The sequence below is a fragment of the Psammomys obesus genome, unplaced genomic scaffold (assembly GCF_907164565.1).
Source record: "Psammomys obesus unplaced genomic scaffold, mPsaObe1.curated_primary_1811, whole genome shotgun sequence".
Lineage (NCBI taxonomy): Eukaryota > Metazoa > Chordata > Mammalia > Rodentia > Muridae > Psammomys > Psammomys obesus.
In genome coordinates this window covers 25,816,207-25,843,058 of record NW_026596134.1, presented here as the reverse complement: position 1 = coordinate 25,843,058, position 26,852 = coordinate 25,816,207, and the positions used below count along the sequence as shown (strand labels likewise).

Genomic DNA, 26,852 nt, shown 5'->3' with positions numbered 1-26,852 from the left:
ACTTCCAGATGACGGAGGTTCAATTCCCAGCTCTCACATGACAACTCACAGCTAGTCTGAAACTCCAGTTTTAAGATATCTGGTGCCCTCTTCTGGTCTCGGTGGGCTCTGCATGAAGTTGGTATACGGACATATATGTAGACCAAACACCAATACACATAAAATGAAAATACATACTTTTTTTAATCTCATAAGAAATTCTATTTATAAATAGATGAGCATTCACAGAAATTGAAACTGTTAAGACCATAGTAATTAACCCTAAATTATTAGTAGTTCATATGACTTAAGTAAAACTTTGCTGACATATATTTTTTCCTGGGCTTGCAGGCAAGGTAAGATTATGTTCTTGCAAATGTTAGTACAATTCTATATTCATTGTTTCATGCTTATCAAGGACAGTAATTTATCTTACAGGGTTTTTTTTGTTTTTTTTTTTTTTTTACTTTGACAATGAAAAAACTTGAAAGAATGACCACAGTTGTCAAATATTGCAATTGTCATTGGATTAAGATAAAGTTGTTTAAAAGTAATACATTAGAGGAATGTATGTGAGATAAATCTTTATAAATGAGCTAGGGTTTTTTTTTTTTGTAAAATTAACATTTTGAATTATGTTAAGTAATAAAATGCATAAAATCTCTGAGTCGTTAAAGTAAGTAACAGTGCTAAGACGTCACTTGAGAAATGTAAATTCAAGTATGCCTGCCTTCCTAAACTTTATATGAAATTTAGAGTCATAGCTGATTTATCGAATGTCTTCTATACGTAAATCTTTTCTTCTATGAGAAAACTTATGAGTCCAGAAACCAAGAAACATGCTCCATTACATTTTGAGCTTATGTCTGCCTGGGTCTTTCTGAAAATGTAAGGTACTAAGGGCTGGAGAGAAGTCCCAGGGACTAGGAGCACTGAATGTCCTTCTGGAGATCTCTAGTTCAACTCCCAGCACCCACAGGGCAGCTCACAACTGTCTGTAACTCCAGTTTGAGGGACTCTGATGTCCTCTTCTGGCCTTCCTGGGCACCAGGCATGCACCTGGTACACAAACATACACATTTTTAAAAAGAAAGAGAGTCAGCAACTCTGATAAACACATAATTCCAAATCCAGAATGAAAACAAGTTACAATTTTTTGATGCAAAATGAACAAACAAAAGAAAACATAAAATCTATTCTTTTTATTGTTCAAGAGTTGCTGCCATATCCATGTAAATTAATTTTCTGTACAAAAATATTCTCCCTAGAATGTGAAAGGCCCACTTCTAGAATTTGGTGGTGTGTAATTGTAGATTTCATGTTTTTTTTCTCCTGGCCCCAAGCTCCCAAAATGATAATGACTCATGAGACTCAAGAGATATTTACAAAAACCTAGGCTACACTATTCTCTGACTAGCTCATAACTTTAAATAACCCATTTATCCTATCTACACTCTGTTTTGTCGCTGGTTACCTCTGCTCAGGGTCTATGTGTCTGTCCTCACATCTTCCCAGGTGAATCTCCCACACCTGGCTCTAACCCAGAATTCTTCCTGCCTGATGGATGTCCCACCTTCTATTCTACCTTTTCCTATAGGCCATAGTTCTTTTTTAATCGACAGGCAATACATCCATACAATATACAAGGTATTCTCTGTACAGTGGTGACTACAGCACAGAAGCTGAGGGCCACAGGGCAGAGGAAAGAATCCAGGTCAAGACTTTATAACACAAACAGTGCCCACATTCCCCCTGGCAAGCAGAAACTGGCCTTGTCCACACCAGTGAGGTCCAAAAGAACTGGCCAAGCACACAGGGATAATCAGTCTTGAAGCTGGCAGCAAGCTTAGCATCATGCAAAAGAAGGGTGTGAACTGTGAGGTGGAGCTGCAGAGGCCTAAGTGATCAGACCTGTGGCCTCGCCTGCCCAGGGAGGAAGGTCCAAGATGACAGTACCAGGAGCTTGCCTTCCAGTGCGGAGAAGACGCTCTTTAACTGAGGAATCGAGTAATTTTGTCTACTTCCTTAAAGAATTTTTCAAAATGGAGGCCAGAAAAAAAATAGCTCAGGGGGCAAAGTTCAATCCCAGGACCTACAACGGTAGAAGGTAAGAACTCACTCCCAAAAGTTGTCTTCCGACCCCTGTGTTGGGATCACCTTGGCTGGGATAGGTTCTCTCTAGTGGGCACACCGAGTGGGGAGTGCCCGCACCTGCTGGGGCTGCTGGAGACCTATTTTGCTTCAAATCTACCTGAGATCTCCACTTTCCGGCTACCAGATCACTGCCGAGGCATCCAACACCGGAAGGATTGGTGATTTTCCCTGTTGGTCAGCATAAACGTTTCTCAGGGCAAGGGAAGAGTGACAGTTGAGAGTCCGGCACCTTCCCACTGCTCTTTGAAGTGGGGGAACCCCCAACCACAGCCTTTACTGGCCACATTTGATCCCTATTGCTAGACCTCCATCCCTATTAGGGCCTCAGTTTCCCCTGGGAGAGCTCTCAGTCACAGACGGTCTCTTTTCCCTCCCTCTTGTTTGCCTGGCTCATTTGCTTACTCACTCACTCGCTCGTAAGAAGACCTAGCTAGGCAGCCGTGTGCTCTCAGCCATGCCTCCTGGTATTGCACCCCGGTCCCTGGCCAAAAGCTGACAATCTGACGAGCTATTGGATTAGGTAACACCTCTTGTTAGAGTCACACCTTCCTTTGGGACGCCTCTGGAAAGTCACCGACTCTCTCACCTCCCAATGGAGAATGCCTTTTGGCCAGGCCCTAGCCTCTGATCTACTCTCCTTATCTTTCCCTAAGTCTAAACTTATACAATATGTAGATGACCTTCTCCTTTGTAGCCCCTCCCTAAAAGTTAGCCAAAGTAACACTTCTGCTCTTCTAAATTTCCTATCCAGCAAGGGCTAGCGGGTCTCACCCTCCAAGGTCCAGCTGTCCACTTCTGAGGTCACCTACCTGGGACTAACAATAAATCCAACTCACAAGGGTATTACCCTAGACAGAAAAGAGCTAATACGGTCGCTGGCAGTTCCCTCTAATAAAGAAGAAATCTTATCGTTTCTGGGAATGGCTGGTTTCTTACGGTCCTGGGTCCCCTCCTTTTCCCTTCTTGCCCGCCCTTTATATGAGGCAGCCTTAGGCCCTTTGCCTGAACCCCTTCTAAAACCTGTTACTAAGCCCTTTCGAAGGCTCCAACAGGCTCTTCTTGAGGCCCCGGCCTTACATCTTCCAGACCTAACACATCCCTTCTCCCTTTATGTAACAGAAAAAAGAGGGCTATGCCCTTGGGGCCCTGGGCCACCAATTGGGACCCTCCTTTGCACCTGTAGCATATCTATCAAAAAAATTAGACCTGACAATTCAGGGATGGGCACCCTGCATTCGTGCCCATTCTGGCAGCTGCAGAGCTCCTTATTCGAGAGTCAAAAAAACTAACTTTCGGGCCACCTATTACTGTCTTCTCTTCTCACAATCTGTCTCACCTTTTAACATACAAAGGCTTACAAACTTTACCTCCTTCCAGGGTCCTTTCCCTCCAGGTGGCGCTAATAGAAGACTCTACCCTCACTTTCCAACCATGCCCACCTCTTAATATTTCAAGCCTTCTTCCTCGACCTAACTCTGACTGTTCCCCATCTCACTCTTGCACTGAAACTTTAGAGGAACTATTGCCCCACCCCTCACACATACAGAAGGGCACATTGCCTCAGGCTACCTATACCTGGTACACAGATGGCAGCTCCTTTGTACATAAGGGAGCTCAAAAAGCAGGTTATGCCATAGTGTTGGATACTGAGGTGATTGAGGCACAAGCCCTCCCCGCCCATACCACTAACCAACAGGCCGAACTAATAGCTCTTACCCGAGCTTTCCAATTAGCCCAGGGACAATCCCTTAATATCTATACAGACTCTAAATATGCTTTTTATATTCTTCTCTCCCATGCTGCCATCTGGAGAGAGCATGGGTTGCTCACAGCAAAAGGAGGATCGGTAACAAATGCAGGCCAAATTATGGCCATGCTAGAAGCCTCCCACCTTCCCACAGCCATTGGAATAGTCCACTGCCGGTCCCACCGGACAGACGATTGCATAGTTTCCAAAGAGAATAGCTAGGCTGACGAGGCAGCTAAGGCTGCAGCCCTAAAAGGCCTAGATTCCTCCCTCCCACCACAAAATATCCTTACACTACAACCCACATCTCCCCCGCCCTCTCCTGACACTCGTCAGAGCCTGTCCTATCTACACCAGCTCTTTCATCCTAACAGTCAAGCCTTGTCTAACTTCATCAGGGCTCACCTGCAGCCTACCTCTGAGGACTTGCGCTTCCTAAAGACCATTACTGCTTCATGTAAGATCTGCCAAACCTCAGATCCTAACTCAGGATATCGTAGCCCCCCTTTACCTACCCACCAGGCTAGAGGCTCTCTCCCCGGGACTGACTGGCAACTTGATTTTACCCACATGCTAGCAGTCAAACGTGTCCGGTACCTCCTGGTCTTGGTGGACACATTCTTGGGATGGGTGGAGGCTTTCCCCACTACTAACAAAAAAGCTCAGACAGTTTCTGATCTCCTTCTCCATGAGATTATCCCACATTTTGGAATTCCTATCTCCCTTCAGTCAGATAATGGCCCTGAGTTCACTTCTCAGATTTCCCAAACCTTACCTAAAGCCCTCAACATTCCTTGGTATTTTCATATCCCATACCATCCCCAGTCCTCAGGAAAGATAGAAGGAACTAATCGATCCCTAAAGAACACTCTTGTTAAACTATCACAAGAGCTTTACCTCGATTGGGTAAAACTCCTCCCCCTGGCTCTTTTCAGGCTGCGAGCTCTCCCCAAAAAAACTCTGTCTGTTTCACCTTTTGAGCTCATGTATGGGAGACCGGTCCTAACGCCTGGTCTTTCAGCTAAATCCTCTCCTCTCCCTGACCACCTGCTTACTCCCTTACTCTGTCATCTCCGTTCCCTCTTATGGGTCTTTACTGACCACTGTTTACCACAGCCACACACTAACCCCTGTCCATCTCCTATTAACATTGGGGACCAGGTCCTTCTCTCCCCTCCAAACCAAAGTTCCCCAACTCTTTCTCCTAAATGGCAGGGCCCTTTCAAGGTGATTCTTGTGACCCCCACAGCTGCTAAGCTTGAGGGCTTCCCTCACTGGACTCATCTATCCCACTTTAAGCCTTTCACCCCTTCTCAAGACAATGCCCCTTCCTACATATCAACTCCAACAGGACCTTGCTCCCTCAAGCTCCAAAAGACTCCAAGATCAACCAACCCTGTCTCCAGTTCCAGAAGAATGAGGCCTCACTCCAGGAGCAGTGTTCGACCCTACTGGATTGGATATGTATTTTCCCCCTCTCCCTCTTGCCTATTTCTGTTAAAGGCAATCCCTATGTATAGAGATTTGAGGTTTAAGAAACCATCATTGATAATAAACAATCTCTCCAAATAGGGTCAACGAACTGCTCTACGGGAGTTCTGTCAGGAGCCGATTGAGATAGCCATCACCCCCACTTCTATCCCTCCCTTCCTATTTGATAGAATTTTTGTTTGCTTTCTCTTTGATCAAACAAAGGATTATTGCAAGAAATGGCCGGACATGTGTGGAAGCTGCCCATTCTGGTCTTGCCAAATCCACGCACCAGCACAGAAGAAGCTCCTTCACCTGTATAAAAAGACCCTCTACCTATACATCCAAGGCCCGCAGGATACCAGATGGGAATCAGGCGTCGTTGGAAAACTCTGCCGCCGCTACACACCTGATCTATCAATAAGTACTATCCATATCCAGAGAAAATATGTCCCAATTACCCAAAATGTGGGAATGGGAGAAGTAGAATTGATAATTAAACAATCCTCTAAGGTCATTACCTCTCTAACATCCCCTCTCATGAATAACACAAACCTGTGATTTCATCTCCTACTTCAGACTCTGACCTCGGCCTACAAGCTCCTTAATGGGACCCAACCGGGCCATTTTAAAGCTTGTTGGCTGTGTGTACCACAGGGGACCAAGTCAGAGGTACCGCTGACAAGCTCTGCAGTGACTCTGTCAAGTAACCTCACTTCACCACTTACTAACTGCCCTGATTCTGAGGTTGCCACAACCCCCTACTTTTCATATCACCCTCTTTGGTGTGGCAAGCTGTTTCAAGGCATCTGAGACACACTCTATAGGAATGCTAAGTTCCTTAGACTGTAATAAAACTGTAATCCTGGAAACTTCATCTCAACCCCAATGCCCTACTGTTAATAATATCTCAATTCTTTGTGGCACTCAGGTCTACCATCGTCTGCCTGCTCGTTGGTCAGGGGTTTGCGCTCTGGTTCGCCTCTTCCCTGAGCTGGAGGTGATAAACAAAAGAGAGCCCCTACCAATCCCGGTTGTGGACTCAAAAGCTGCCCAGCAGGAGAAGAGGGCAATTCAAATCCTACCCCTGCTGGCTGCTGCAGGAATCACAGCAGCTCTAGGGACGGGAACAGCAGGACTAGCCACCTCACTAACTTTGTATTATCAGCTTTCTTCCCAGTTCATCCAGGACCTTCAGAAAGTGGCTCAGACAATACTAACCCTCCAAGGACAGATGGACTCGCTGGCAGCAGTAGTACTTCAAAACCGACGCGGATTGGATCTCCTCACAGCTAAAGAAGGTGGCCTTTGCCTCTTCCTCCAGGAAGAATGCTGTTTTTATGTCAACCAGTCGGGTATAGTAAAGGACAAAATCCAACAACTCCAGACAGATTTACAAAAAGGAAAGGAAGAGCTGGAGGCCTCTAGCTCTTGGGTCTTTCAGAATCCCATATGGAAATGGATTCTGCCTTTTGTCTCACCTCTCATGCTAGTCTTTCTGCTTTTGCTTTTTGCACCTTGCTTAATTAACTTCCTCTCTACATTTTTCCAACAACAAATACAAAAAATCTCTAACCAAACCATTAATTAGTTACTCCTACAGGATTATCAACCTCTGCCCACAGAGCCAGATGACTATGACCCCAATGGTGGGGACCAACTGTACCCCAAGAATGACAACGCCCCTAATCAGCAGGAAGTAGCTTGAAGAGCAAAAGTCGTCCCTATGCCCTTCCCCCACCATCACCCCTTCCTGACTCCTCACTTTTTAACAAAACAAAAAGGGAGGAATGTTGGGATCAGTAAGCAGGCATCTCTACGGCCAGCCCCAAGGGACCTGACAAACCAGTTATCAGGCATTTGTGAAGCCTGATAACCAAGAAGACCACCTGCTGATCACCTTGAACCACCTGCCCATGCCCTGGGTCACCCTATAAGAGAACTCCTGGAGCCCCCCTCTTTCTCTTTCGCCTCGTCTCTCTGTGACCCCCCTTTCCCTTCCCCTAATAAACCTCCCACGTGGAACCGGTCTAGTGGTGTGATTTGTGAACCCGTCATGTAACCCTCACAGACGCACGTTTTTCTAACACCCTGCACATGCCTTATAGCATACACTTCGAGCATGCATGCACACCACACACTAAATAAATAAACAAACGAAATTTTTAAAGTCTCTTCAAAACTTTTGCCATTTTTTTTCAAAATGGGGCAAATGAGACTGTGCATCAGGAAAAAGCACTTGCCAACAATCCTGGTAACCTGAGTTTAGACCCAGGAACCCATGTGAAAGCAACAGAAAAAGAGAACCAGCTCAAAAAAGGCATCCGCTGTCATCTGTCCTCTGCATTTGTTCAACCACCCACATGATTCCCTACACGTTATGCACACACATGCACCACACACACATAAATACATCCTTTTAAAAATATTTTTCAAAACATAAATTTAAGGAAATAATAAAAAGAAACCAGTAAGTAAAAGTGAGAGATGCAAAAAAATTACAAGTGGCCAGGTGATGAGAGGCAGAGGCAGGCAGATCTTGAGTTTGATGCCAGCCTGGTCTACAGAGTTAGTTCCAGGACAGCCTGAGCTATGTAGAGAAATCCTCCCTCAAAAATAAATAAATAAATAAATAGGATCTAGTGGTGAGAAAAAGATAAAAATATGTTTTATTATGCCAAATAATAAACGAGTAAATAAGAAATAGTAAAATTTGGGTCCCAAGGGGGATAACTAGACTGGTAGAGAGTAGGAAAAAAATAAATGTAGATAGATATTTTAAATACAGGGTCTACAAGATGGCACAGTGAGTAGGTAAAGGTGCTTGCTGTCAAGCCTGACGACCCTCCTTCAAACCTCGGGGCCTATACGGGAGAAAGAGGGAGCTGGCACATTGTCCTCTCTCCTTTATTGTTCTCTGTGGCTCATGCTAAGTAAGTAAGTAAATAAATAAATATGATAAAAAATGTTTAACTAAAAGTAAACTAGAAAAATATGACAAGTCAGCTAACCCTGGGCTTCTTCAGATGCTCCAGTGGAAGGATTAAAGGGGAGGGATTTCATTTTCGTGCTACTTGAAGCTGGTCTATTCAGGAAGCTTGGCTGTTGGCGTAGAAACAAAAGGTCCCAAACAGAGATTAAGTTTCCAGGCTTTAACAACCAGGTATGACTACCTGGAGCCTGGCACCAGCAGCTTATAATGCCTCATATAGACATCTGGAATGTAACTCTTCATGACCCTGACACCTTACCCTATAATATTGTCTACTCAACAAGATAGCAAGATGGCCATATGTCTACCCAGACATGGGTCACATGGCTCCTAAGAGATGACCAAGTAACTTCTGCCTCATGAACCCCTGTTTAAGAACTTACTCATGCCCTGTGGAAGTGCTAGATCTGAGGAAATTTAAGGAAAGTGTCACTAATTTTGGAATGCATTCACCATTTGTAAAACAAATGCTGAGTTCCTGGTCAATTAGAAGTAGAGTAATCCCAAAGGACAGGGAGGATATGGCAAAGGCAATATTAGAACTTGGGCCATATTTACAATGGCTTTCATGGTGGAGAGAAGAGGCTAGAGAGATAGCGCACAAAAACAGAGCCAGAGGTGCTGGTGTTTCTAAGGAACAGCTGCTTGGTGATGGCCAGTATGCTGACACAGAGATACTAGCGTTATGTAATGAAGAAACCTTAGCATTATGTCGCATAGCAGCCTTAAATGCCTGGGACAAAGTTGAGGAATCAGGAAAAAGGCTTGAGCCATTCTCCCAGATCATACAAGGTCCAAAGAAACATTCACTAACTTTTTGCAAAGATTGACTTCAGCTGTGGATAGAAGTATATTAGATCTACTAGCTAGAAAAGCACTAATAGAATCTTTAGCTTTTGAAAAGCTAATACTGAATGCAAAGAGGCAGTAAGGCCATTAAGAGCAAGATCTGCACCAATAGATGAATGGATTAGAAATATGATTGACATCAAACCTCCTTCACCCAATTTGACCTTGATAGGAGAAGCTACCTCTAAAGACCTTGGGAAATGTCTTAATTATGATGGCTAAGATTACTACAAAAGAAGTTACCAGGAAAACCAAAATAATTCAAGAAGGGAGCCTTATTTCCTAGAATATGCAGAAGATGTGGCAAGGGTCGACATTGGATTAGTGAATGTAGAGCAGTCACAGATAAATGGGGTAATCCTTTATCAAAAAACGCCCAAGGGGGTATCTTGCAGGCCCCGAAACAGGACAGGGATACTCTTGTCACAAGAAAGTTAAATACCACTGCTCTGGGATAGACATTAAAAACTTAGACAGCGAGCCAGAGCAGGTTCTATAGATGAATCAAAAAACCAGGAAGGGAACAAAAAACAAATATATTGGCAAACCTCTAAAAATGATCAAAGGCCAAAGTTAAAGATAATTTTAAATAATATTGAAATTGAAGGCATAGTAGATACTGGGGCTGATGTCACAATTATCACTCCTAAATCTTGGCTACAAATTGGCCACTTCAAGAGGTGAATATCCAATTCCAAGGAGTTGGAGCTTTATCTGAAGTAAAACAAAGTGTCAGATGGCTTAAATGTACAGGACCAGAAGGTCAAATAGGAAAATCAAGGCCCTACGTGGCTGAGATAGCCATAAACTTATGGGGAAGAGATCTGTTACAACAATGGAAGACCCAGATTAACATCCCCCCAAATTCTGAAACAAGCCAAAAACCAGGTAATACTCCTGATAAAGAAGCTAAAATTATTTAAAAATGACATCAATAACAGTTACAGACTGTCCAGGCTGTCCATAAACAAAATACATCAGAGGCCATCCTTTCAACTTCGTGTCGGGAAGCCACTGCTAATAAAACCCCCACAGCCTTACCACTAAGGTGGTTGGCAGACCAGTCTATTTGGATTGAACAATGGTCTGTGAGTAAATAAAAATTACTGGCACTAGAACAGCTAGTCCTGGAACAGCTGGAGGCTCAACATATAGAGGAGTCCAACAGCCCTTGGAATTCTCCGCTATTTATCATCAAAAAGAAATCTGACAAATGGAGGATGTTTACAGATCTAAGAATAATTAACAAAATTATTCAGCCAATGGGATCGTTACAATCTGGAATCTCATTGCCTTCCTTGTTACCTAAGGAATGGCCTATTATAGTGATTGATTTAAAGAATTGCTTTTTCACAATTCCTTCACATGAACATGATAGGGAAAGGTTTGCTTTCTCAGGACCCACTTTGAATAGAAGCTGCCCACTAAAGAGATATCACTGGAGGGTCTTACCGCAGGGAATGTTGAACAGTCCTACTTTGTGCCAATATTTTGTACAACAGGCATTGGAGATAATTCTTAAGCAGTTTCCTCAATCCATAATTTACCACTATATGGATGATATCTTATTAGCTGATTCAGATATGAAAACATTGGAAAATATTTTTGATGAAATAAATAGAACTTTGCCTTGTTGGGGATTACAGATTGCTCCCCAAAAATTACAAAGAGGAGATTCTATTAATTACCTAGGATACAAAATAAGTCTACAGAAAATTCAACCACAAAAAGTACAAATTAGAAAAACCCAATTAAGAACTCTTAATGATTTTCAAAAATTGCTGGGAGATATTAACTGGCTATGGCCTACCCTTAGTTTAGCTACTCAAGAGCTAAGTAACTAAGGACTTAAATAGTCCAAGAACATTATCAACTGAAGCTGAAAAGGAATTGGCTCTGGTAGAAAGGAAATTACAAGATGCATATATAGACCATATTGATCCAAAGAGGGCCTGTATTTTGGTTATCTTGCCCTCCACTCATTCTCCCACAGGAATTCTTATGCAGAGGGAGGACTGTGTCTTAGAATGGATATTTTTGGTACACAAACAAAATAAAAAAATAAAAACCTATATAGAAAAAGTTTCTGAATTGATCCTAAAAGGAAAAATGAGACTTCGTCAATTGGCTGGAATAGATCCAGCTGAAATTGTGGTGCCCTTTACCAATGCTGAGACTGTGTCATTATGGGCAGACAACGAATATTGGCAAAGAGCTTGTTGTGAATTTTTGGGAGAAATCAACAACAGATACCCAAAAGCAAGCGACTTCAGTTTATAAAAAGAACCAATTGGATTCTTCCTCATATAATAAAAGGAACTCCAATTTCTGGAGCTCCCACATGTTATACGGATGCCAATAAATAAAAAAGGGCAGGTTATAAGTCAGAAAATCTGAGTAAAGTGGTGGAGAATCCTTATGATTCAGTTCAAACATCAGAATTATATGCAATTCTCTTGGTGTTACCAGATTTTCATGACTCTCTTAATATAGTCACTGAGTCTCAATATGCAGAAACAGTTGTTCTGCATATGGAAACTGCTGATCTAATTCAGGATAATTCGGACTTAACTTCACTGTTTCTTCAATTACAACAAGTAATCAGAAATAGAAATAACCCATTGTATATAACACATATCAGATCCTATATGGGTTTACCTGACAGAATCCTCCTGCCAGCAGGCTGACATTGACATATCTCTTCCAGCATCTTGCACGTTCCAGCATTCTGCTTGTTCCTGCCTCAACTGCTTCAATTGCTGTTTCTCCTCAAAGACTGCCCCCAAGAGATCTTTGAAGAAAGCTACTAATCTTAATTGGTCCAGCATTTTAGACTGTTTCAAACAGGACTTTTATGAAGCCTGAAATTTCTCAACATTCAAAGACTAGACCACAAATGTTATTGCTTGCTTAATTAACCAATTTTTCCCAATTTTCTTTGGGCCCCCCTAACAGGATTTCTGCATGTCCAAAATGTCAGCTAGAAGAAATCCATGAGAACAATGTCCAATTTTCCTTAAAGGGGGTTGGGTATGTTTTTGTTTGTTTTCTATGGGCTACAAATTTTTATTGTCATTGGGAGATGTTTATAAATTATTAATGGTCTTATTCGGAGTGAAATAAGGTTATACTCAGGGATTCTCTCTCTTCCTTTTTCTATCTTTCTTTCTTAGACAAGGAGAAAAGGGGTTAAAAAGAAAGGAGTACACAGGGGTATCTTATAGGAATAAGACAAAAGGTAGATTATTGAATCTTCTCAACTCAGGGTTTTATTTGTTATTCTCAAATAAGGTTAATTTTAACTCTGGTATAGGATTTTACATATTGATGCAAAAATAAGTATTTTTGATACATTGGTATAAGCTTTACTATATTAATACAAATCCAAGGTTACTTTGAGAAATGGGACCATCCCAGACTAGAAAGAAAAACAACTGGACCTTGAATAAGGGCCAGCTAAGAAAGAAGAATAAGTCTGGCAATTAAGGGCTACTAAACCTTGAGCAGAGGCCAGACCAGATGGCCCTCCTCAAAAGACTGGGTGAGCTTGTTTTAAGATAAGAAACCTGGGACTGAAAAGACTGTCCTTGAAGCTGTAAGCTGCCAACTGCAAAACTGCTATCTTTTCTGCTGACTAGTCAATGTAAAGGCCTGATTTTTAGGTATAAAAACTCTGTGCTTGGTATGTTCAGGGTCGTCTCCTGCTTTGAAGGGACAACCCCCATCTGCCTCTTGCTTTTGCATAGACCCGCGGTCTGTGAGTCTCTTTGGGGAGGGAGCGGTACGGTGCCCCTGCATCGGGAGTGCAGGTTTTGCAACTTCCAATACTTTTAAACTGCTATTAAAAACCAGTTAGGGTATTAGGTAACGCAAGTTAATTGCTAGTTAATCAACTCATAGTCATGTCAGACACTAGTCTAATTATCAAAGGAGTATACATCCTAGGTTTAACAGATAGATATGATTTTGTAGACAGATCAACTGTATAAAGATAGGTAGTCTTCAAAAACTTCAGAGATCTACAGAATATGGCATTTAAAAATATCTATTATTTTAAAGAATCTTTGACAATGAGACAGGTCATCTCCTGGCAGCACCCTGCCTACCTCAAAGAAGATGATGAGCATTGAAGAACCTCCATATGGAGATGGCTTCAAATGTGGCAAATGTGGCCACTCAGGTAAAAACCAAAACAAACCAAAACAAAACAAAAAACCCCTCACTTCACAACAGACAAATTCTGCCAAAGATGGGCAAGCTTAAATGCAGGACAAGTCGACTGCCAAACTCTGCCAAGTCCTAAATAGTTCCTAATTCACATTTATGTCTGTCAAATATTCTGAGCCAGAAGGCTGGAGATGATGCTCCAACGTTATAAAGAGTTATGGGTGACTGTTCAGGCAGCAAAGTGTCTCTGTCAATTTTTATTTTTTGGAAGCTGCTAACATGCACTTCCTATTTACTGTAATAACTAATTTTATTCCTTCTCAAGTCTCTGATGGTGTTGAAGACCAAATAGTTATAGGGCCTCAATTAAGCTTAAGTTGTTTAGAAGTTAAGAAATGCTTTCATCTAGGTAATACCAATAAGGATGAAAGTTAATTTAGGTATAGAGCTCTAAATTTGTCAGGATAGATAGGATAATCATATACTTTCTCCTAAGTTGCTAAATACACACGGACTGAACATTGCACATGTAGATTTTACCTAACAGTTTTCATAATTTCATAATTATTATTATATTGAAAGAAAAGGAGCCTTTTATTGGACTTAAAGGAGGAAATGTTGGTATAATGCTCTTTTAAAATGCATACACCTTACCCTTGTTCATTCAAATGCTGATTTCTGCCCCCCCTTCAATCTGGATATTGCATTGTATTGATACTTACTCTGAGTATCCTGTCTCAACTGTGTGTAAACAGGTCAAAATAAAACAACTAGCCACAATGTTGCGCAAAGGAGCCAGAGGACAGGAGAGAGGAGAGAAGCCAGAGGGCAGGAAATGAGTGGGAGGAGAAGCAGGGAGAGCTAGGAGAGGAGAGCTGGAGGACAGATCCTGGAACTAAGTGGCAAGATGGATTGGACCTAAGATATCACCAAAAAAGCAAGTATAATGTTGGAAATCTAAATGTTAGGAAACTATGAGGGCTTGGAGGTTCAGGATGGAGTAGCTATTGCCCAGCATTGTGTTCTAGGTTAACTAAATAAACCCAGTGTCTGTGTGGTGATTTGGTTATACAGCTGCTTAGGATTAACAGCAGCATTACCAGAAGATAAATCAATAGTAAATATTAATCACCGATTACAACAAAGCTGGGGGAGCATTGACTGGAGGAGAAGTCTTGGAACAACGTGGAGAAATGAACCAGACCTAAGATATCACTAAAACCAAGTATAATGGGTGACTCTTAATGGTAGGAACTAAGCGGGCTTGGAGATTTTGGATGGAGTAACTATTGCCCAGCATTGTGTTCTAGGTTAACTAAATAGATCCTAGTCTCTGTGTGGTGATTTGGCTGTTTAGGATTAACTTCAGCTTTACTAAAAGATATATCAGTAGTAAATATTAATGACCTCATACAATACAGAGTGAAGTGTTTTCTTTGATCAATAACTTGTCTCCGGCCTATTCTTCCCTTTCTAGTATAATCACATGAAAGCCCACTGTTTCTTTTCTAGCCTTTGCACCCCTCACTGCTCTCCAAAGGAGGGGGGGCATTCTACGCTTGCAAAGAACACCAACAAGAGGATTCCTGAGAAGCCAGAGGCAACACAAAGCTGACTTGGCTACCCAGGAAGTGACCCTAGACCAGGCAAAGCCCCGTTTACTGAATGCAGGAATGCAACCCGGGGCCAAATTGACTTGTTGAAACAAAAACTGACCAAACAGGATACACAAACAGGAAGGTGGACGCTCCTGGAGGTCAGACCCATCCTTCCAGCAAGTCTGGGAAGGCAACTGGTGACAGGCCTCCACCAAGCCACCTAGGGAAAGGGGAACTGCCTTATTCCCCAGACCCAGGTACTATGTTCCAGATGTGGCAACTGTGTTCAGGCAAAACCCGACGGGAATTCCTTTATCAGTGTGCCCATGTGTAAATTTAAAAGGTGTACTGTCGAAGTCCAGGAAACACTGATGGGGGTGGGGAGTTGGCAATTGATCACTCAGCAGACTTTTCTCTGAGGGAACAAAGTTTCATTTACTGTGATTTACAAGGACTCCCTGTGACCAGCGAAAAACTCATTGGGAACTCTTTCAGAGCCAGTGGAAAAAAAAAGGGGGATCTCTCTCTCTCTCTCTCTCTCTCTCTCTCACACACACACACACACACACACACGGTGGATGAAGCAAGCTTCGAGAAGCTCTAACAGCTTCACACATACACATGCATACACACATGTACACACACATTTGGTGGATGAAACTAAAGCTGCAACTTCACACCTGTATTGTTATTGGTTTAAAAAAAAAATCCCAGTCGTTCGATTTTTACCAATAAAGACTCAGCAGCCAGGTATTGGGGTGAAAACCTGCTATCTTAGAGAGGCAGGAGAGCATGATTGGGCTTGCTTACACCTGCACACATGCAAACACGGTGCTGGAGAAGTAACAAGGGTTCTGCATTTAGATCCACAGGCAGCAGGAAGCGAATGACGCTAGGCCTGGTGGGCCTTCTGAAACCTCAGAGCCCAGCTCCAGTGACGCATTTCCTCCAATAAGGCCACACCTCATGACGCATTTCCTCCAACAAGGCCACACCTCCTAATCCTCGGTAATGCTGCTCTCTGATGACTAAACACTCAATTATGAGCCTATGGGGGCCGTTCTTACTCAAACCCACCGCACTAGGCTTTACTCTGACTTGTCCCGAAATTTCTTTTTTTAAGATATGTTCTATGGTGAGACAGTGGCAGTACACACCTGTAATCCCAGCACTTGGGAGGCACAGGCAGGTGGATCTCGTCAGTTCCAGGCCAGCCTGGTCTACAGAGAGAGTTCCAGGACAGCCAAGGCTACATTGAGAAACCCTGTCTGGAAAAAACCAAACAATAATTTTAAAAAATTAAATATGTGTGTGTGTGTGTGTGTGTGTGTGTGTGTGTGTGTGTGTGATATGTGAGTGTGTGGGGGAGTGTGTGGAGGCAGATGCCTGTGTATTGGTGCATGTCTGTGTGTGTGTGTGTGTGTGTGTGTGTGTGTGTGTGTATGCACGTGGAGACCTGAAATTGACAGTACATGTCTTCTCTGTCGCTCTTCACTTTGTTGGGGTAGAAGGTCTCTCTCTGAACTCGGAGCTCACTGACTCCAGCTAGTCCTGGGGATCACCTGCCTCTGCCCCGGGGAATTACAAGCCAGCCCGGCTTTTACAAGATTTCTGAGGATCTGAACTGTAGCCTTCATCCTGGCAAGGCAGGTTCTTTACCCCTTCAGCCCCTGGGGATTCTCCATGGTGCGGGCTGCAGTCACTGATTGGGCTTGACCTTGGTAGAGCAGGGTTGAATCTCCTCTCCTTGCTTGACCTGTTCAGCCAAACAGAGGCACCCTGCAGAGTGAGGAGAGTTAAATAGAAGTACTTTCCGCCTCCTGTTTGTCCCATCGGATACGAACTAAAGTTCTTAGGGGGAAAAGCCGCCATGTACCCAAGTAAGGAAGGTTCAAAAAGCAATTCCTCAGGATCACCGCGCTAGAGGACCCTGGGGGACTTTTGCTAAACTGTTAGGATGTGGGCAGTGGTCCTCGTAACTCGGTATTTGTACCTTTATTTCAACATCACTTTGAAAAAGTCATTACTGTTCAGTTTTTCTGCGTACAGGCCTCGGTAGCCTATAAACACTGCCGACTTTCTCACCGCCTCTGACGAAGGAGACCGGGAAGTCAAGGGTTCCCTGGTGATCACAGACTCCAGAGGGCAGAAGAAACGATTCATCCCACAGTATTCTAATTCTTCACAGTGTCAAGATGGTGCCAACCCTGAGCCTGGAGCCCGCGGGCCGCAGCTGCTGGGACGAGCCGCTGGGCATCTCCGTGCGCGGCCTGGCCCCCGGGCAGCCCGTCACGCTGCGCGCGGCCCTGCGCGACGAGAAGGGCGCGCTCTTCCGCGCCCACGCGCGCTACCGCGCCGATGCCCACGGCCAGCTGGACCTGGCGCGCGCGCCCGCGCTGGGCGGCAGCTTCGCGGGGCTCGAGCCCATGGGGCTGCTCTGGGCCATGCAGCCCGAGCGGCCTTTCTGGCGCCTGGTCAAGCGCGACGTGCAGACGCCCTTCGTGCTGGAACTGGACGTGCTGGACGGACACGAGCCCGACGGCGGGCGGCTGCTGGCCAAGGCGGGGCACGAGCGCCACTTCCTGGCTCCCGGGGTGCGGCGCGTGCCCGTGCGCGAGGGCCGGGTGCGCGCCACGCTCTTCCTGCCCCCAGGTGAGCTGCCCCCCACCCCCACCCCACCCCCACCCCCCCGTCCTGGGCTTGCAACCAGAGATGCTTCAGGGGTGCGGCCCCTGGGCCCCTTCGGGTTCATGGCTGGGGGAGTCCTGAACTCACCTCAGGAGCAGAGCCTCAAAGCTCGCCCAGGCCTCCGGAACTGGAAATCTGCACTGTGATAATGAGATCCACAGTGGTTGTGCACGGGTTCACTTTTGTCAGCTTTGCTCTAGAGGAGCTTTCTAACTTGTAGAACTTGAGTGCTGCTCAGAGACTGGAATTGAAAGTGTGTGTTTGTTGTTGTGTAAGACCTGCGGTCTCACAGCTCAAGAGTTTAAGATCATGCCCTTCCCAGAAACTCTCACAGACTCGTTGCAAAAGCAAGAGGTTTATTAACCATTGCGCAATGGGGTCACCCCTGCCGGTCAGCAAAGAGTGGCACCGGGAGACAAAGACCTTAGGTTTTTAAAAGAAAAATTTCTGGAAATTTGAAGTTGCAGTTTTGGCAATTTAGGATTGGATGAGGAAGCTATAAAGTAAAATAATTGGTTAGTCTTAGGTGCTCAAGCTTGGCCAGTCCTGCCAAGTGTGGATGCAGCTACAATTGAAGGTGGCGGTGGTTAGCTTATCCTTGAAGATTAGGGCTGCGGGCTCTTGGCTGGAGGTCAGAAGCTACTCAGAAGAAGTCTGGGTTGTTTGCTAAGAAACAATATCTCGAAGACAAGGGTCTGGTCATTCTTTTTGCTGAGTGAAGGTCATTGCTTGCTCGCTTTTTTTCTCTATCTGTCCTCACAGATAGGGTCACATACTCCATACTCTGGAAAGGTACTAAGAGGCTTTAGCTTAACCTGAACCTAAAACTCAAAACTATAGGCTTTAGAAGACATACAGGTTACAAAGTTAGTCTAACCCTTTCAGTTGTTTGTTTGTTTTTAACTGATATAAAACTAAAATTTATTATAAGATTCCAGACCATGTCTTGTGAGCTATTTAAAAAGTTCAAAGAACAAATTTTTTTTCTTTTTTAAAAACTTGTGTATAAGTTTATGTATTTATTTATTACAGTTGATTCACTTTGTATCCCAGCTGTAGCGCCCTCCCTTGTCCCCTCCCAATCCCGCCCTTCCTCCCTCTTCTTTTCCTATGCCCCTCCCCCAGGCCAGTAATAGAGATGGTCCTCCCACCCTTCTATCTGACCCTAGTCTATCAGGTCTCATCAGGACTGGCTGATTGTCTCCCTCTGTGGCCTGGTAAAGCTGCTCCCCTACTCAGGGGGAGGTGATCAAAGAGCCAGCACCTGAGTTCACGTCAGAGACAGTCCCTGTTCCCCTTTCTAGGGAACCCTTTGGACACTGGGCTGCCAAGGGCTACATCTGTGCAGGGATGCTAGGTTATCTCTGTGCATTGACCTTGTTTGGAGTATCAGTCTCAGAAAAAGATCCCTGTGCCCAGAGTTTTTCGTTCTGTTGCTCTCCTTGTGGAGCTCCTGTCTCCTCCAGGTCTTTCTATCTTCCCCTTCTTTCATAAGATTCCCTGCACTCTGCCCAAAGTTTGGCTATGAGTCTCAGGATCTGCTTTGATACCCTGCAGGTAGAGTGTTTCAGAGGCCCTCTGTGGTAGACTCCGGTCCTGTACCCTGTTTTCTCCCTCCTCCAATGTCCATCCTGTTTGTCTTTCTGAATAAAGCTTGAGCTTCTTACCCAGGGTCCTCCTTCTTCCTGAGTGAGGTATCCCAGAAGCAGAAAGACACACATGGCATATACTCGCTTTTAAGTGGATATTAGACATAGGATAAACATACTAAAATCTGTAGTCCTTAACTAAGTGTGTGTGTGTGTAGACCATGGGGTTTTGTTTCTTAGGTGATTCTGGGGTATTCTTTCTCAGGTGAAAGAGCACAGCTTTGAGAGGGGCTCAGGTTCAGTGACTCAGAAAGAGCCTTTCTAAGAAGTTAGCCTTGATGCTCATGACCCTGACTGCTGAAATGCTGATGAAAAGCAGTTTGATGAGCATCCTAGGATAGCAGGTTGCTGTGTTTCTTACACAACAGTTAATACTTAGTGTGCCAAGTTTCCGTGGCCAAAGTGCTGCTGCAGAAGATGGAAGGGATGAAAATGCTTCTCTGGCAAACAGCCTTGAAATAGGATAGCTACAAATTTATGCACCACAAGGAAACCCCACCAGCCCTGAAGGACTTTCGATAACAGCTTCCCCTAATGGTTTCTCTGGACTTCCTCATGGGCATCTGTGCTCCCTTCCCATTCCAAGTCTGTCATACCCTGGTATCCTAACTAGGGCACTGTTTTTAAACTCCACTTTATTTGGGGTTCCTAAAGCTTCTAGCTCTCTTCCAAATCCCCAGTCCTGGGTAGGAGAAAAAGAAGGTTAGAAGGGAAAGGGGACATAAACATTACTACTTCCTGTTCAGTAGGGTCATTGGGGTCTTTTTGGGGCAACACCAGTCTCAGCCATCAGGATACCCCACAGTCCAGGATATCAGCAAACCAGCAAACACAGCAAGCAGGCGTCCTCTTTCTTAGAAGAATTCTCGGGAGGTGGAGGGCATGTAGAAGTATTCCCTCAGTCTGTCTCCTCCAAGCCGCCATGCCTTTTCTCTCTAGGCCCTGGTATTTATACCAACTGTAGCTGGCAAAGACAGCACCCCTCTGAATGCAGCATGGCACAATTATCAGAGACAGTCTAAGGCAGTCCCATATCCCACATTTGGGATTAAAACATAACATAAGTGAGTTTTAAAAGGAACAAAAACTTCCAATACAGCCCCAATATTTTAAGCAATATAGATGAGCATGAAGTCAGTTTAACTATATGGTAGCAACCTTGAAAATGACAAACCTTGGGCCCAGAGGTTAACATCCTTGGCTGCTTTTGTAGAGGCTGTGGGTTCACCTTCCAGCACCTATGTGGCAGCTCACAACTGTATGTAACTCCAGATATGAGGAGTCTGACACCCTCTTCAGGTGTCTTTGGGCACCAGGCACACAGGTAGTGCACAGACATACAAGTTCATGCAAAACATTCATTGTTGTTTTACAACAAAATCAGTATTTGACTTTCCCAATATAGACTCAGGATCCAGATGCTGAGGTGAAAGCCTGCTAGCTCAGAGAGACAGAAAGCCCCCAGCTGACCTTCCTACTCAACATCCCAGAAGGGAAAAGCTCCTTCACCTTCTCCATGCTGTCTTAAAATCCCTTCAAACTGAATGCCCCTCCTTTCTACTTCCTGTGCATCCCTCTGTCTGTCCTCCGGACTTCCTCTCATTCTGTGTGGTTTGTTCCTATGTTCACTCCCTGTCATCTGGTTGCTACCCTGCCTCTTGACCTAGGGTTGACTTTATTTCATCCTGTTTACAGAAAGCTCGTGGATTGAAGGTGTGTGCTAGGGCCGAGCCACAACACAACCAGAAAGAGGCTCTTCCAGTACCCAATCCTGGGTTCACAGCGTGATCAGCTATCCTGCAATAATTCATTCATATCATCATTATTTTAAAATATTTTAAAATAATTTTTTTTAAATTACAAACCCTTGCCAAGAATATGTAGCCATTACCTAAGAATATAGAATTCCTTTAAAGATTTCCTTTTTATAAGTAAACCAGCGGTGGGCTTTGACAGCATAATAGTAGAAAAATTAAATTATGATCTTTTTATTACAAGCATAAGAAACAGAATTTGGGTACTTTAAGTAGGAAAAGAACATATTGGAAGGTCAACAGATGTAGGAAAACAATCAGCAATGACATTAGAAAGTGGGACCAGGAACCTGGGAGGACCCAAGGGAGGCTGCACAAAAAGCCAGGCAGCGAGTCCAGGCACCGACCGAGGCAGCAGCTGACACCTGCAATCATGGGCTCTCAGAGCTGCTGTGGACTCAGGGCAAAGGCTGTTGAGCTGAGAATATGGCAAACTGTCTCTCCATCCTGTGTCCGCCTGAACCCATGGGCCTCTCTGATATAATATCCAATAAGGTCTGCTCTCAAAGAAGGAGACGAGGGTTGAATGCCTGTAACTCTCCTCTCTCCCTGCTCTCATTTAGAGGAAAGAACAAATTCAAAATTTCATTGAGGACTCTTACATTGCTTGTTTTCTTTGGTTTGTTGTTTTGTTTTGTTTTGTTTTGTTTTGTTTTAGGAAAGGGACCCTATCCTGGGATCATGGACATTTTTGGAATTGGACATGGCCTCCTGGAGTATCGAGCCAGTCTGCTGGCTGGGAAGGGCTTTGCCGTGATGGCTCTGGCTTATTATAACTATGACGACCTCCCCAAGGACATGGACGTGATCCACCTGGAGTATTTTGAGGAAGCTGTGAACTACCTGCTCAGTCACCCTCAGGTTAGCTGTTGTTTTTGCCTTTGGTTTAGGAACTATGTTCCTTAAACAGCCACCCACCAAGGTAAGATTGTCAGCTCAGTGGCTGAGCTGTTGGGCAATAATCAAATGTTCTTCTCCCAGCCAGGAAGAGAAGTGCATTTCTGAACTGAGGGTATCTCAGGCACTGATGAGAACAGGAGCTCTGGTGACTGAATGCCTCACCTAGAAGCCAGGTGTTGTGGTGTGTCTGGAAAGGGGCTTCCCTGGGACCCCTACAGTCAGCAAACGGAAGAGGAACCTAGACTGGAGGTGGGCTCAGGCATTCAAATCACTTGCTGAGCTTCCACAGGACCAAAGTTGGGTCAGCAGCACCCAAGTCAAGTAGCTTATCACTGTCTGTAACTCCAGGTCCAGGGAATAGGAGTAGAGCTGTGGACACACACACGCATGCACACGCACCCACACGCACACACACACTTAAAAATCCATCCTTACTCAGGCACACTAGTGAAGTGCTAGGGCCCCTGGAGGCATCATTGCTTTGGGTTGTGTCTGTCTCCTACCCCTGGTTTTGTTCTTGCACTGAATGACTCACACTTGGAAAGTCCCTGCAGTGGGGCCTTCCATTCACTGATCTCGTTCACTTGGCAAACAGCAGAGGACTTAGGCCTGGCTGGATACAAATGAGGAAGACAGAGTCAGGTCCCTATGAGCTTAGCATGTGTGTAGGGGGTGAGGGCAATGAAAAAAAGAAAATCACATTCAGTGAGAACAAGGAAACTTCAGAGGCCACTAATGGAGAGCAGCCGAAGCGAGGTTGATGGGAAGAGCCTCGTTTTGCCTGTTAGAAGTAAGAAAGTCATTGCCTGGGAGCCTTCAGCGAGAACCCTTGCAGACGCTTTGCCTGGCCCTACAGTCACATGAGTGTGTAACCTCATTAGCCTTGTCCCTACTCTCCAAAGCCTGTCAATAGTTCTGAATAGGAATCTTCTTCCAAGTCCAATTCCCCTAAACACTCTTTTTAAACAGCATTTCCTAATGTTAATCAGAATTGCTTTTGTTTGAAACATCTTCTTCCCCAGAACCTAAACATGGATCTTGAACTCATACAACATGAAGCTGACCTCAGTTTACCGTGATGCTTATTGAATGATAATGAATCCATATGACTGTACTGTAAAATCAGTGAGGGACTTTCTGATACCCGCAGTAACTCCCAGTGATGACACAGAGACCAACTACATTTATTAATACTCTTTAAGCACGAAATCTGGGCAGAGCCTCATTTTTTCTAATCTGTCTACACTAGTCTGGAGAATCTCCCAGCCATGTGCCTCGGTAGCTGCCCTCTAATCTCACCCTGCCTGCTGCTGCTCCCTCTGTGTCTACTAGAACTCTCCCATAGCAACCTCCTCATGGCAATCTTCTCCTGGCCACTGTGACCCTCTTTCCCTGGTTGCAAGTCCAGCCTCAACTGTCCTGCCCAGCTATAGGCTGTTCAGCTCTTTATTAACCAATCAGAGAAGATGGAGAACAATCTTTACACAACAGAAAGCAGGAGCTGCTTCAGGAATGATGACATTGCCCAGGGCAGGAGAGATGGCTCAGCAGTTAGGAACACTGTCTGCTCTTCTAGAGGTCCAGAGTGTAATTCCCAGCAACCACATGGTGGCTCTCAACCATCAATAATGTGACATGATGTCCTACTCTGCCATGAAGGGGCACATGCAAATAGAATACTCATATATATAAAATAAATAAACAAATTAAAAACAAAACAATGACAATGTCCACATCCAGGCTGCAAGGGATCTCTGGGTGCAGGAATCAGTGTTTGCATGCACAGTGCACAACCCTGTCCCCCGACAATGCAGGGCCCTCTACTGAATGTAAATGCATCCCAGACAAGAAGGAAAACCTTTTCCTGATTGCCAACGTGTTCTCTTTGACACACGCATGCTTAGGAATTGTGCCTGTTACTCCTCGTGTGAGCTTCATGGAGACTGTGGGACTTCGAGTTAGGTCCCATCATACCACTCAGGACATTGATTTGAAGAATCAATTTATAAAAGCGCCAGGATGGTCCAGAGTGAGCTTCAGGCTCAGGGCCACCTTGCATCCATTGGTTGGCATCACGCGCTGTCCTGCCCTCTAGGTGAACTCATGCTCTTTCTTTTTCTTGGTCTCTTTCTTAGGTCAAGGGTCCAGGAATTGGCCTGCTGGGAATTTCCAAAGGGGCTGATTTCTGCCTCTGCATGGCCTCTTTCCTGAAAGGCATCACGGCTGCTATCATAATCAATGGCTCTGTGGCCAATACTGGCAAAATCTTACAGTACAAGGATCAGACCCTGCTCCCTGTGGGTACTGACATTAATCGCATCAAAGTGACCAAAGATGGCCTTTCATGTGTGGTGGATATCCTGAACGTCCCTCTGGAAGGGGCAGACCTGAAGAGCATCATCCCCGTGGAGAGGTCAGACACGACCTTCCTGTTCCTCGTTGGTCTGGATGACCTTGAAAGGAGGAGCGAGTTCTATGCCAGAGAGGCCTCCAAACGCTTACAGGCCCACGGGAAGGAGGAGCCCCAGATCATCTGCTACCCAGACACGGGGCACAACATTGAGCCCCCCTACTTCCCCTGGTGCAAGGCTTCCCTGCACAGTTTCTACAACACTGTTGTCATCTGGGGAGGGGAGCCCCGGGCTCACGCCATGGCCCAGGTGGACGCATGGCAGCAGCTCCAGACTTTTTTCCACAAACATTTGGGTGGTGAAGACAGGACAGTCCCAGCCAAACTGTAATTTTCTTTGAGTGGTGATATTTCTGATCCTTGTCCCCTCCTGAGGATAGCTGCCACGGTTAGGATGTGTGTGCATTTTTTTCTCCTGTTAATAACTTCTTGGAGTTAATAAAGTCTTGGAGTTCTACTCCACGTAGCTCTTCTGGATTGTTACTTACTGATTTGGGAAAGGAGTGGCTCTTACTTTCTCATGGTGCCAACAATGGAGCCCAGGGTTTGTGCCTGGTAGGTGAGCACTCTGTCACTGAGCTCTCTCACTATACTCAGAGGGAAGCGAGTTTAAAGAAACTCATGTGATCCGGGCCTTGAGATGACTCAGTGGGTAAGAGCAGAGGATCTTGTAGAGGATCCAGGTTCAGTTCCCAGCACCTGCTTCCTAGCTGGAGTTACAGGTGATGGAAAGCCTTCTCCTGACTTCCAGGCACTCACATACGAACATGCTGGCAAAACACTCCTTACACTAAAGGAATAAATCTTGACGAAAGAAACTTAAGAGACTGGGAAGCATTGCTGCTCCCTGCCACAGCCAGCAACTCACAATGCTTCAGTGGTCAGTTTGACATCCGTTCAATAGTGCAGCTCAAGGACTATTTGCTGGATGACCGTTGACAAATCAATCTTCTCCTGCTGTGCAGGAGAGCCTAGGCAGTGGCCCTTCCTGTTTTGGGCTTCCCCGCTGCAGTGTCTACCACCCATGGATTGAACTTATTTGAAAGCAGCACTGAGTCTCCACTGAACGCACAGGGTCCTTTTCGGGTCATTATTCCTCAAACCTTATGTCATCGTGTGGGAGCTATTTGCACAGATTTGTGTTATACTGAGGGTCACAAGCACTCTGGAGGTCATCGCAACGTTAGAGAGAAGGTTTTCAGGTCACGAGCCAATTCCACACTATTTTATTTCAAGTGTGTGAATCATTGCAGGGTTTGGGCCCAAGAACCAATCCCCCATGAATGTCCGTGAACAACTGTCATGTCTACCTCGCTACCATATCAGATTAGAGTTTCTCCTCTTAGAATGGAGTCTACACGCCTTAGTACAGAGTATTTGCGAGTTAGATAGGAACTGATAAAAAATGTTTAAAGCAAACCATATTCAGTTTTATAATGTCTCTTCAAATGAACAAGAAATTATACTGGGTTCCTGTTACTAGAGACACAGAACTTTACTGTTTCAAAAGTTGATAAAGCAGTTCGATTGGGATTATGTAACTTCTACCAGTGATAGTCATGAAAATATGCAAAAGTGAGACCTATTATAGTTCGAGAAACCCAAATGTCCCTTAAGCCACTAACTGTATCTAAAATAAAGCACCTTAATTTATTGTTGTTGTGTTCTTTTTATCTTTGAAAGCCACCAATTCCGTGTGTGTGTGTGTGTGTGTGAGTGTGCGCATACCCATGTGTCCCCCTTTGCTGTATTTTCCTCTCAAATCAGAGTTCCAAACCACGCTGAAAAGAGAGAGAGAGGGAAAGTCTAAGCCTTGAAGCCACTAGAATAAACACACCCGGCTGATAGAAGGAGAGCTTTCAGTTTTTGGAAGTGGGGGCAAAAGTGTTTCCCTCCTCCATGCTCAGGAACCTGAAATGAAGCCCAATGTTGAGCCATCGGCCATGTCCCAGCCAAGAATGCAGCCTTGTAGAGAGGAAGAGAAATCTGAGACACCAGAGCCCTTGTACCCTGTCACTCAGGGAGTCTGAGAGGCAGAGACAGGAATTGAATCCTTAAAGCACGCCTCATTCAGAGAGCTGACAGGGGGTGGACACCTGAAACTGTCTTCCTTCTCGTCCTCAGCCCTCACAGTACCTAGGCATGGGGAGCAGAGGCGGTCAGTCAGTTAGTCACAAAGATCAGTCTTGCCTCTGGCCCTGTGGTGGCCTTGTCTCTCAGGCTGCACTTTTCCCTCAGTACCTTTGCTCTGTGTAGTGGGGTAGGTTTGCAGACGTCGGGTCCTGCCTTCCCCCTGAGTCCTTGTGTGGGTGATTAGCCTTAAGATTAACTCAGAGCCAGCAAACCATCAGCAGTGTGCTCGTGATGAGCAGTCCTGGGGCATCTGACCCTCCCTACAGAATGAAGTTCAAATGCCACCTGTAGCAGAGAAGATG

General features: G+C 44.9%; 1 protein-coding gene across 7 annotated transcripts; it reads left to right on the top strand.

The window, feature by feature from the left end:
• The first annotated feature begins 14,142 nt into the window (after positions 1–14,142).
• Positions 14,143–24,879, top strand: LOC129665953 (acyl-coenzyme A thioesterase 5-like). 7 transcript variants are annotated; one of them, XM_055592922.1, is made up of 5 exons: positions 14,143–15,213; positions 15,821–15,964; positions 17,145–17,608; positions 21,766–21,968; positions 24,143–24,879. In XM_055592922.1, the coding sequence occupies exons 3-5, from the start codon at positions 17,152–17,154 to the stop codon at positions 24,746–24,748; spliced, it is 1,266 nt and encodes a 421-aa protein (XP_055448897.1). In that variant the 5' UTR covers positions 14,143–15,213; positions 15,821–15,964; positions 17,145–17,151; the 3' UTR covers positions 24,749–24,879. The 7 variants fall into 7 exon arrangements, with proteins under 7 accessions (XP_055448897.1, XP_055448895.1, XP_055448891.1 ...); XM_055592920.1 differs by having other exon boundaries at positions 14,144–15,213; positions 17,006–17,608; XM_055592916.1 differs by having other exon boundaries at positions 14,144–15,213; positions 16,991–17,608.
• The last annotated feature ends 1,973 nt before the right edge of the window (positions 24,880–26,852 follow it).

Bases quoted from the DNA above. Each gene is read 5' to 3' on its own strand.
- LOC129665953 (XM_055592922.1), top strand. From the start codon at position 17,152: ATGGTGCCAACCCTGAGCCTGGAGCCCGCGGGCCGCAGCTGCTGGGAC. The intron at 17,609-21,765 runs GTGAGCTGCCCC...GTTTTGTTTTAG, and splicing joins CACGCTCTTCCTGCCCCCAG to GAAAGGGACCCTATCCTGGG. The intron at 21,969-24,142 runs GTTAGCTGTTGT...TCTCTTTCTTAG, and splicing joins ACCTGCTCAGTCACCCTCAG to GTCAAGGGTCCAGGAATTGG.